The sequence below is a fragment of the Mustela putorius genome, unplaced genomic scaffold (genome assembly GCF_011764305.1).
Source record: "Mustela putorius furo isolate JIRA1106 unplaced genomic scaffold, ASM1176430v1.1 tig00000275_pilon_pilon_pilon, whole genome shotgun sequence".
Taxonomy (NCBI): Eukaryota; Metazoa; Chordata; class Mammalia; order Carnivora; family Mustelidae; genus Mustela; species Mustela putorius.
The window spans coordinates 15,299,244-15,311,750 of NW_025421341.1; the positions used below are offsets into that span (position 1 = coordinate 15,299,244).

General features: G+C 36.9%; 1 protein-coding gene across 1 annotated transcript in view; it reads left to right on the forward strand.

Annotated features, from left to right (window-relative positions):
• Window positions 1-12,507, forward strand: part of CPS1 (carbamoyl-phosphate synthase 1) — a 123,607-nt gene that overhangs the window by 18,966 nt on the left and 92,134 nt on the right. The window contains exons 2-5 of the mRNA XM_004767015.2: window positions 3,555-3,664; window positions 7,045-7,189; window positions 8,489-8,578; window positions 10,731-10,787. Coding sequence (XP_004767072.1) covers window positions 3,555-3,664; window positions 7,045-7,189; window positions 8,489-8,578; window positions 10,731-10,787 — 402 coding nt within the window. The remainder of the gene's footprint in view (window positions 1-3,554; window positions 3,665-7,044; window positions 7,190-8,488; window positions 8,579-10,730; window positions 10,788-12,507) is intronic.

Sequence of the window (12,507 nt, forward strand, 5' to 3'; positions counted from 1 at the left end):
ATTAGATGGTGTCTAACCCAGAGATCAGACAATTTGAAATTCTTAGATGGGAAAAGGGGAAAAGAGTAAAAAAGTAAATAGATGATATTTTAGGCAGGGGTGGCTTCGAGTAGGATAGATAAACTGATGGATAGAAAACAGCTGAAATTTGTAGTTTGTAGCCGTTTTGCCAACTAAGTCCAGTTGTTTTAGGTTCTATCAAAGTTACGTATTGTTTAGGAAGATGTTTTCTTTCCTCCTTCCATTTTGTGAAAGCATGTAGGTTACACATGACTTCCTCAAGAACAGAAAATAATACTTTGAGGAGAAAATACTTTTTTAACAGTGAATTTTCATTACTTGGACCAAAGAATTTCACCTAGTGAAACATGTCAGAGCTACCTAGGGAAATTTCCTATTAAAAATATCCCTACTGAGAACCATCACCATAGACATTTGATTAGCTTGTAACAATCTTCAACAATACACTGAACATTATCACTCTTCCTAAAACCATCAACCCCTGTCTTCAATCATAAATAACCAATAGTTGGTAAATTAAAATAAAATGCAAAGTAAGAAAATCATGCTATGAGAAGAAGGGACATGCAAAGTTGATTTCCTATATACAGAAGCAGAACTCAGAACTTGACATCACTCATACTACATTAATCACTTGTGGTTTCCTTTGTGCCAAGTAATTCTAAAAGCCTTTTTTTTTTTTTTTAAATCTAAGTTTAGTTAACATACACTGTATTATTAGTTTTAAGGGCAAAATTTAGTAATTCATCAGTTGCACATAACACCAAATACTCATTCTATCAATTGCCTTCCTTAATGCCCATCACCCAGTGTTGCCATCCCCACCCCTCCCCCCTCCAGCAACCCTCAGTTTGTTCCCTATAGATAAGAGTCTCTTATGGTTTGTCTCCCTCTGTTTTCATCTTATTTTATTTTTTCCTTCCTTCCCTTATGTTCATCTGTTTTGTTTCTTAAATTCCAAAAGCTCTTTTCGTTTAGTTGCTAAGAGGATAAACCATAACTATTCAAAGATAAAGTATCAAGCTTGAGATCTCGAACACTAGTTCCAAGGCTATACATGAAACAAAACTGTCTCAAAGATTATTTGATAAGCCAACTAAAGGACAAAATTCTTTTGGCTAACTCTGCCACACATACGGACTTGCACACAGAAACACATATGTGTGCAGTCCAGCACTTTAATCTTTCTCAGAAATATAAATTTGAAATCCATGTATTGTACCTCCAGTTGCAAAAAAACAGAACTTTCCTGTTGAAATAAGTATCTTAAACATATCAATTTTATTAGGAAATACTGAATTATTTTGTGTGTAAATATAAGTTGATGTGTATGCATACCCTCACATAAACAATATTTAGGCACAGATTATATTGGTTTAAAGATGATCAAACACTACTTTATACATTAATGAGCAGTTATTCAAATGCCAAAAGATTTGTTTACTTTGTACCGAAAAGAGGCATTGCATTTCTACAGAGAAGACTACTATAGAAAAATAATCAAGTTTTTCCACTTTAACACCTGAAAAGCTGAATACATGTTGCAGATCTAAAGGAGTGTAGTAACCCAGGTCTAGAAATCACTTCCCAAGCTTCTGCTGTGTATCAAGTTTGGTGTGTGTGTGTGTGTGTGTGTGTGTGTGTGTGTATGTGTGGTGGGAGTGGGGGTGAATGGCAGGGTACGAAAGGATTAGGCACCATGAGAGCAGTCCTAAAAATGTGAGCGAAAGAAAGTAGAGAATTCCTATGCTTCTCTTTTTTTTTAAATTTTTTCAATTTATTTATTTTCAGAAAAACAGTATTCATTATTTTTTCACCATACCCAGTGCTCCATGCAATCCGTGCCCTCTATAATACCCACCACCTGGTATCCCAACCTCCCACCCCCCTGCCACTTCAAACCCCTCAGATTGTTTTTCAGAGTCCATAGTCTCTCATGGTTCACCTCCCCATCCAATTTACCCCAACTCCCTTCTCTCTAACACCCCTTGTCCTCCATGCTATTTGTTATGCTCCACAAATAAGTGAAACCATATGATAATTGACTCTCTCTGCTTGACTTATTTCACTCAGCATAATCTCTTCCAGTCCCGTCCATGTTGCTGCAAAAGTTGGGTATTCATCCTTTCTGATGGAGGCATAATACTCCATAGTGTATATGGACCACATCTTCCTTATCCATTCGTCCGTTGAAGGGCATCTTGGTTCTTCTTTAAGAGCTGCACTTAATCTTTGCAGAAAGAACAGCACACTGATTTCCCTTACTCCAACAATTTTAGCTTATGGCGGAATGTATTTCATATCCCTACCAATTCGCCCTAATCCCTGAATATTTCAAAGGAAATTTCAGATATCATAAATATCATGGTATTTTATCCTTAAGTATTTAAATATGCATCTTTTTTAAAAAGGACTCTTAAATATAAGCACAATGGTATCTTCAATCTTAAAAATACTATGCCAAAAATTAATAAAGTTTCAATTCTTGCAGAGATGTTTTTCTTTATATTTATTCTAAAGATCACATTCCACTTATTTTGCCCTGTGGTTTCTTACCGAGTCTATATTTTGCCTCCCAAAGTATACTTTAACACATTTCTCTCTTCCCTAACTTCTATGGAAATGAAATTTGACATAAATTGTTTCAACAATAGCATTTAGAGTATTTTGGAAGAGTGGCTGATGCCTGCTTCATAGATAAGTTTCTCTCATTGTCCCTCTTCTTAGCCAAGGATTGTATAGAAGCTGTTCAAAGATTAGTATGGTGAAGTGATCAAATTCAGAATGCCTTATATTCTAAAGAGAGAACCAGACATGGATATAAATAACTCTACTAAAAAATATAATATGATCTATATTTAGATATTTCATACTGCTTGCTTTTGTATCAGTATTAATTGAGTGATAAAGTTTTGACTTCTTTATGATCATAAAGCTGGTGTAGAGGGACGGCCCTTCAGACAACTCCATCAAGCATAAGAACTCTCAAAAAAAGAAAGAAAGCAAAGAAAAGAAAGAAAGAAACACAAGAGCTCTCTGGAACACTCTGGGGGATTTGATGGATAATCTTTAAGATTCCTTCTAGCTCTAAACCCCAGAGTGATGATGAGCTGTACGGTACGATACACAAAGTTTTTGCAAACTCATGAGTTCCCTTAAAGCTATCCTTGAGCAAAGCTATGGAATATTAAGGGGAAAAAGATAGACACACAGCATTTCAGCTCAACTGAAGTATTCCTGGATTGTCGATAATTCTACAAGTAGACTTAGAATAGACAATGTATCAACATGCTTCAGTTCCTCTTGCAAGCGAAACAAAATAAAACACCTGCCAGGGACAAGAGATATACATCTGAAGAAAAGTGCCAAGGAGCAGGAGAGAAACTCCAAATGTAGGCAGTATGGTTTCATCACATATACTGGACCTTTATTTAATGAGTGTGTGAGTTTGTGTATCGTACCTTTGGATATTTTTCAATGCGTTTTGCCTCGTATTTTGTATTCCGCTCAGATTCATGTGTCTGTTTCTTTAGGCACAGACAGCACACATTGTCCTGGAAGATGGAACTAAGATGAAAGGCTACTCCTTCGGCCATCCATCCTCTGTCGCTGGTGAAGTGGTTTTTAACACGGGCCTGGGGGGGTGAGTAATGCTCGGGCACCAAGGTTTTCTTCTTCCTCTATGTAGAGGACTAACTAGATGGTCTTAGTCATGGTGGAAAACTGAAATCATCCCATCATAGTAGGACTACACATGAGCTTGCCGTTGCCCTGTGCTCGAAGTCGTCTCTTCCAGCATAGATAACAAACTCCTCCCTGCCGTGGTAAATGAAAGAGAACATGGACACTGGTTTTCCCCTGAAAAAATAAAGCATAAAATTAATTCTAGAAACCTAGAGCCCAAGGACACAAGTCATAGGAGATGACTTAAATGGCTTCTGTCGGAGAAGGTATGGATATGATTAAGGTAGAAATTGAAGCAAGGAAGGGATGGATAGCACAGTCCAGTGCCATTGCTTTAGTGAAGTTAAGAATCAACCTTGCAGATCTGATATGAAGTACCATAAGGAGCTGAGAAAGTTCTTAGGTATTCTGTGTAATTTCACACGCTAGTAAGAAAGGTGAAATAACAGGTCCGTTTATTGTCTTAAAGTAATCAAAGGGAGAGCAGGTTCATTGATCTGATGGTTCCAAAATTTATCAATTGAGACCCAAGTCAGTGTTTAAGATCTGCTAATAGGTGTGCAGCAAAAAGATCAGAGATGCTGCAGAAATCACCTAGCTGTCCTTATTGACCAACAAATGGTTGTTCTCTGGGAACAGGAAGGCTGAAGTTCTGGTCTAATTTTCAATGCTAACAGGTTACGCGATATTGAGAAAATCACTTAACCTTTCTGAATCCTAGTTTCCACATATAAAATGAGGGACCTGGATTAGACAGTAATTTATAGCGGGGATTAAAAAAAAAACTAATCTATGAGTCCTTTAAAAAAATATGACTGGATGGTTTCAAGAGGTTTCCCTTAGAGAGTCAATGAACTAAACTTCTTTGGGAGTTCTTTTAGGAAAATTCCGTTAACCTTATAAAGACAGGGATGTTGGGTTAACTGATATGGAAGTTATTAACTGACGAAACTTCCTTTATATTATTAACATACATTTTTCTCTAAACTCTTGGCTCTGTCTGAAATGAAGAATATTAGGTGGGTTTTAAAATAGTTCCACTGGTGAGAACATTAAATTACAGTGTATGAAAGCTGTTTGCAAAGTTTTGCTTCACCAGGCAATTATTTAAGCTTTCCGACAGCACTAATTACTAGCTGTGTTAATATACCTGCCAACAAACAACTGTTTAATATAGATCAGAATGATGGAGGGCACTGGAGTTTTCTTCTCTGTGATAGATTATGGGTAATAAATCTTGTCACATCACAAAAGTCAAACAGGACCTGATGGATTAATTTGCTTCTAACACTGCAGTTCTCTAGGACAAGCTGTATTTATTCACTTGCAGCGAGAGTATTGTAAGCATATGTTTAAAGGGAATGGTCAGTTCTTTTATGGAGAGAAAGAAGAAAGGGAAGTAAAATTAAATTAATTAAAGATGTTTTTGATGTAGGAAAAGGCATTCATTAATAAGATTAGTCCACAGAGCCTATTTTCCATTGAGAATTGTTGCTTTCATTCATTGTGTGTCTCACTCAGTAAGGTGGCTGATAATTAAAGGGGTTATTTTGTTTTTCATCTTCAAGAAATGCATTTATATTGTGTGTAAGCCTTGGTTAAAAAATTATCAGTTCCTGACAGGTGAGAGGCATCTGAGAAATTAGCTGATGGAGGTGTGGATAAATATTACAGCACTCTAGTCTCCTCAGGGGTTGGAGAGCTGAAAGACTAAGTGTTTTGTTGACAAAAGTAGTTCTGGGAGGACTTTGTCTTGGATGGGGTTGAAGAATTTATGTTGACTATTGCCCGAGTTCAACTTTATTGGTTTCAAGGTTGTTGATTCTGTCCCCCTCAGCACCTAAATTCATTACCAGTAGTAATCCACAAGAAAGATTTGGTTTAACTCTTTCTGCAGAAAGTGAAAATGTGAGCGTGGGTCAGAGGGCGAGGGGGTCGGTGGGGTGGGTAGGGTCCGGGGAAGCCTCACTTACACTGTATTCCAGGGCATGGAATAGCTACAGATAACTCCTGGTATTTACTGGAATAATGTTTCTTAATATTCAGAATGAGAGTGATATATATGCATATATATTAATATATATATATATAGAGATCATAAAATTGAGAATACATTCTTAACTTTAAAATGAAGATCTAATGCATTTCTCCCTAATTCTATGCCAGTACTTTAAAACAGTTATTCGGAATCTTTTGATTTAGAAGTCAGAAGTGGTTCAGGGCAATTTTTGTGGGACTGATTTTCTTTTCTAAGTTGATAACTCTCAAACTTGTATAATTCTTTCTAAAACTGTTTTGAAAAACAACTATATTAAGTAATTCTCTCAGGGAATATATGTATTCTTATTTTTCCCTTTCTCCAGACTTTAAAATAAAAACCAATAGCCTTTATATTTTTGGGCAATTCTGCCACAGAAATTAACTCAGTCTTTTTAAATGTTGAATGAATTTTAATAAACATAGACACCCATGCAGTCACCAGCGATGTAATCAGGATAGTCTTCAAGGTTCCTGAAAACTATTTTTTAAAAAACTTAAACATTTTTGACAATTAATATTTTGGTGAAACTGGCAGCCCTTAATAGTAAATACCAGTTTGGATTCGTGTCTGGAAGGCAAGGGGAAACTTCAGGATACCTGAAAACTTTAACTAGGACAATCTTTTAGAAATTCCTTCATTCCCTATGAAGGAATTTTTCAAGGGATTAAAAAGTTTAAGAAGTTTAGGGATTGAAGATTATATAAGAATATGTCTTAGTACTTATGAGTCAGTTTAGGTTAAAAGCAGAATCAGACCCATAAATACAGAGAACAAGCTGATGGTTGCCAAAGGGAAGGGGGAGTGGGTGGGAGAGGATGGGCTAGTGCGGGCAGGGGAGTGGGAAGTACAGCCTTCCGGTTATGGAATGAATAAGTCACAGGAATAAAGAGCACCACAAAGGAAATACAGTGATGCTGAATTATAATAGTCTTGTGTCATGGCAGCTGGGGGCTATGCTTGTGGAGAACAGATCATAACATATAGAGAAATTGAATCACTATGTTGTAAACCTAAAACTAATGTAACGTTGTTTGTAAGCTATACTCACATGAAAAAATAAATTTTTTTAAAGGTCAGTTTGACTTTTCATATGAGTCAGATGATGCGATACATTTTTATATCTGATCATAAAATTTCTTTAGATTTGCTAAAATCTAGATGCAGCCTTATAGGTTTTAAAATTAATGTTCTCTCATTTCCGAGGATTCAGTAGTTAAGAGTGTGTCTGTAGATTGTAGTTTTGTGGTTACAGACATTTTTGTTGTTGTCGTTGGTAATTTTTTGGCTTCTTTACTCAGGTACCCGGAAGCTATTACTGACCCTGCCTACAAGGGACAGATTCTCACCATGGCCAATCCCATTATTGGGAATGGTGGAGCCCCTGACACTGCCGCAGTGGATGGCCTGGGACTTAGCAAGTATTTGGAGTCTGATGGAATTAAGGTAGTGCCAGTGATGACTAGTTAAAAGGTCTCAATTTGGGGCACCTAGCTGACTCAGTCTCTAGAGCATGAGACCCTTAATCTCAGGGTTGTGAGTTTGAGCCCCACCCTGGGCACGAAACCTACTTAAAAAAAAAAAAAATAAGTAAAAAGTCGCAGTTGGAGGGGGGGATAGTTGATTTATTTTTAAGAATCCAGGATGAGTAAAGTTTCTCCTCAATACTGTAGGACAACCCATTAAATTCGTGCTCTCAACCTTATTCCTGTGTATTATGGGAATGATTTTTAACATGACATAATTTTGAATTTCATTTTTCATGGCACTTTGCATTTACTCTTAATGCCTTGGATGAAATTTGGTTTAATTTGGAAAGATGTTGTTATAAGTCTAAATGACAAGTATGCTACAAGAAATGGTGATGAATTACCTTTTAAAAGGTCTTTGGTAATCCACTCTGTATCAAGTATTTGCCTTTTAATCTTATCCTATTTAGGGGCTGAATAAAAGATAGCTTATATGCAGTCTAAAAGTAAACACATTAAGTTTTCCTAATCAAGATAAATTTGGATAGTATTAAGAATGTGGACCATATAAACAATTAAAAAATGTAGAATCCAAATTCATCACTCTATTTTTTTCCCCACTGTATTTTTGAATGACTTGGACCGATCATTTAGCTCAATTCTATTTCTCACAATTTCCCCCATATATTCAGTCTCCTTTAAATGTAGATCGACAATTATGTATCCTTTGTTTAATGTACAGGAAGATAATGAAATCTAATCATTAATTAGATTATTGGTAAATACCATGGAGAAAAAGTACCAGGGTGCTGACATGGGGGACCTAGCTTAGTCACAGGATTTGGCAAATGAGGTAAGAATATTCCTCGACATGGTAATTAAGGTGACAATGATGTTTTTAAAGAGAAAATTATTGATCATCTTTTTTCTTCAAGTCTCCAGAATTTTAAGCCTTGAATCAGTGGATATAATAAAGCTTTTTAAAATTTTATTAATTTTTTTCAGTGTTCCAAAATTCATTTTTTTATGCACCACACCCAGTGCTCCATGCAATACACGCCCTCCTTAATACCCACCACCAGGCTCACCCAACCCCCCAAACCTCAGTTTGTTTCTCAGAACATGGTTTGTCTCCCACTCGGATTTCCCCCACTCATTTCTCCTCTCCATCTCTCAAGCTTTTTTTTTTTAAAAAAAAAATTGCAAATGGACTCGTAAAACAAGTCACAAGAGTTGGATAATATTTTCTGCTCACCCCAACTCCCTGTCTTTCTAGGTTGCAGGTTTGCTGGTGCTGAATTACAGCAATGACTACCACCACTGGCTGGCTACCAAGAGTCTCGGGCAGTGGCTACAGGAAGAAAAGGTGAGAAAAAGGCTGTCCTGTCTGGACCAATTCTCTTCTGAAATACTGAGGGCCACACATTTTTAGTTTAATCCACTAGGTGGCACTCGCACAGGCTTGGTAGCATTTCTCTTTGGGGAAAGAGCCTAGAGAACATTTTAGATTTTTTTAATTTTCTTGAACCACTTAATTTTCCCATCCCTTATACCCACGATTGTGATATGTAACTTGAGTCGTGGGTTCTCGGACCGGCTTTACCGTTAACTAGCTGTGTGATTTTATGCAGATCATGTAATCATACCATATTTTCCAAATCGTGAACTCTTTTGAGGATAAACAGATTGCTAAGTTTCTTTTGGCTTAAACATTACGACTCGATGACATATAATTAGATATAACCTATTTGAAGTGGTAATTGAAAAGTGTTATAAACTTTATCTTATACTTTCCTTAGTTTAAGTATTATTGTTCTAATCAAATAAGAGGATTCTCCTGGTTTGAATCTCAGACGTACTTAAAGTTAAGGGACCTGCTATATTTGACTTCATCTCTAGTGTTGCCGTAGCTGTTTTCTGTCGCTTTGGAGCCTCTACCTGACAGAATATTATTCTAAGAAAGCTCTGCCACACCAATGAGCGTTAACCTACTGAGGCTATATGTTGCTTCTTTCTGAAAATCAAGGAATCTTGATTTTGACTTCCTGGGTTTCATTTTTTTTCTAAATTTTAAAGGGGAGAACAAGGCATCTATTTCACTACCTGAATCATTACTATTTCATTCTCAACCATTATCCAAATTTACCTCCATTACCTAGACAGCTAATTTTTGTAATGGTCATTTAGGACACCCTCCTTTTAATGTTTCCTTTGTGTCACTAGGCAACTGATATTACAGCTGCTCTGTGTCAGATCTAATGGTCTGAGTATAAACTTCATCCATGACTTGTTAGTTTTTAAAATGTTCTTTGAATCTTCTTTCGTAATCACAGACATATAGACTAGAAGAGGGTCTAAGATAGGGACATCTGGGTGGCTCAGTTGGTTAAGCATCTGCCTTGGGTTCAGGTCAATAACCCCAGGGTTCTGGGATTGATCCCATGTCAGACTCCCTGCCCCGCAGAAGGTCTCCTTCTCCTCTGCCTCTCCTGTCCACCATTCTCTTAATCTCTCTCTCAAATAAATACATAAAATCTTTAAAAGAAAAAAAAAAAGGTCTAAGATAGTAACCAGTTCATCTCCTTCTGTGTATAGGTGAATAAAAACTCCTTGCTCAAACATCACTCAGACGAATGGTAGAAGAAAAGAAATTAGAACCTATTTTGCTGTTTCCTAACTCACTGTCCCTTTATTTTACCACATCTGTCTCTATTCAAACTACTCAAAAAAAAAAAAAAAAAAAGAAAGAAAAGAAAAGAAAACAAATGGTTATATTGCCTGATTTCCTAATCAGGTGGGAAATCTTATTAGAGTCTGACTACTTAATAAGCATCCTCAGAGGGGAGCCTGGGTGGCTCAGTGGGTTAAATCCTCTGCCTTTGGCTAGGGTCATGATCCCAGGGTCCTGGGATCAAGCACAGCATCAGGCTGTCTGTTCGGCGGGGAGTCTGCTTCTCCCTCTCTCTCTCTGCCTGCCTCTCTGCCTACTTGTGATCTCTGTCAAATAAACAAATAAATAACGTCTTTAAAAAAAAAATAAACATCCTCAGAAAAATGTGTTGAGTGTCTAGTAGGTAGCCAGAGCATTTGGCTCCAAATGTGGATTTTCATAGTCTTTACATATCATTGCTTAGGAAATTCACAAACTCCATTATTTATATACATAAATGCATGTTATATATATAAATATGTAACATTGCCTATTTACTATCCTGTGTAAAAAGAAACAATACTGTAGCAAAAGATTGATGTTCAGAATTTCTCATTTTTTATTCTGAGGAAGAACCTGGGTATTAAGAGTCCTGTTCCCAAGTGGAACAGCAATTTACCGTGTTCTGACAACACAGTCACCCTGGGTCAGAGAAAAGAAGGAGGAGGGAAATTATTTACTGCTCAAGAAGATAGATGATGAACAAAATAAAAAAGAAGATAGATGATCTCAGTTTATAACTTGAAAACAATATGCTGGATCTAATTTCCTCCAATTTCACTGTCACTACGAATTCTTTTTCTTATAGGTCCCTGCAATTTATGGAGTGGATACAAGAATGCTGACCAAAATAATTCGGGATAAGGTATGATCATCATCTTTAGCCAACTCAATGTTTCTCTCTCTCTCTCTCTCTCTCTCCCTGTTTACATATATATGGTTTATCTACTATATGCTCTATAAATGAAAAAATATATATTCTATTTTTTCTCAGTGCTTGAGGAACCCAACAATATGTGAAAGAACAAATCTGACCAATTTCTTGTCATTTGGGCCTCTGTCATCTTGTTTTACTATCTCTGATGTCATTTTCAAAACTGAATACTTGAGTGGGATGTTTGTTGCTGGATGGACAGCAGATTATTGAGTGCCCACTGTGTATTCACTATGCCAGAGAGTCAAGGCCTAAGTCAGCCCACGTGACAGGGGTAGTGAGCCCAGTGGAGAAGGTAATCAGGTGCATAACAACTTTGCCTCAATTCAATACTGACCTGCTGAAAGAAGCAAACCAGGAAGTGTGCAGCATTAGTGCTGTTATTTGTTTAGTCTTCTTGGAGGGGTTATCTGTGAAATTAATGAGTTATATTTCATGGGTGTGTCTAATGAGCCCTGCATACGCTACCTCAATTGTATAGTCTTTCTTGAGACTGTACCAATGACCGAGGTGATGAAAGATAAGTGTATCTTTTGCTTGCATATCTGATTGCTGAACAGTCCGACCCCTCCTTTTGAGAGTATCTCATTACCATCTGCTTGCTTCATCGGTTGTAAGAGGAGGGTACTAATTTTTCTTTTTTTCTTACATAAAACCTTCATATCCCAGAGCAGAAAGAAACTTTACCTCATCAATTTTAACTAAATTCCCCAAATGCTGTTAAAGTTTTTCATTGAATCATATTACCTAAAAAAGGATGGGGTACCTGGGTGGCTCAGTTGGTTTGTTAAGCGTGTGCCTTCGGTCATGACCTTGGGCCCTGTGTGGGGTGGGGGGGTCCCTGCTCAGCAGGAAGTCTGCTTCTCCTCCTCCCTCTGCATTCCCCACCATGGTCTCTCACTCTGTTTCTCAAATAAATAAAATCTTTAAAGAAACCAAAAGGAAAAAAGAAATGATACAATTTCAAAGTGAAATAGACTCTTCAAGAAAATATGTGGTTTCCTTGTTAGAATGTATATTGACATAGGATCTGTAAGCAGAAAGAATGGCTTTCTGAAAACGGTCACACACCCGTGACCAGAAGGAAGACAATGAGAGTTGACACAGCCCTTCCACTCTACTTCTGATTTTACTTCCTCCTCCGTAATTTTCCCGAGAATAGATGTTAATGAGAATGACCTACTGGCGCTTTCTACCCTCACTCATTCTCACGTGACTAATTCTTTCCTTAAGGAATATATTTCAGAAGGAAACAAAAGTTTCTTCCCTTTCCTCCAATGCAGTGATTTCCTTAGAGAGAGGCAAATCAATGAATTATCTTGATTCCCCTCCTCCAATAAAGTCTTGATTTGTAATATGCTATTTTGTAAATAGATAAAGCTAGACTTACTAACAAATAAGTAAATCTCAAGACATAGCTAATAATAAGAAAACATTTGTCATGTTCAGGCTAGCAAGGCTAATCTGTGAAAACTTCACAGAGGTCTGAACGTTCTTTAAAGTGCAGGGCCTTAGGGACACCAGGACATGAACAACCGAAAACAGTGAACATTTTCAATGCTACTTTCAAAGGTTGTGATTTACCTAGCACTTTATATCATTTTGTAAATGAATTTAACTATCATCATATAATTAATACTTCTTTTCAATT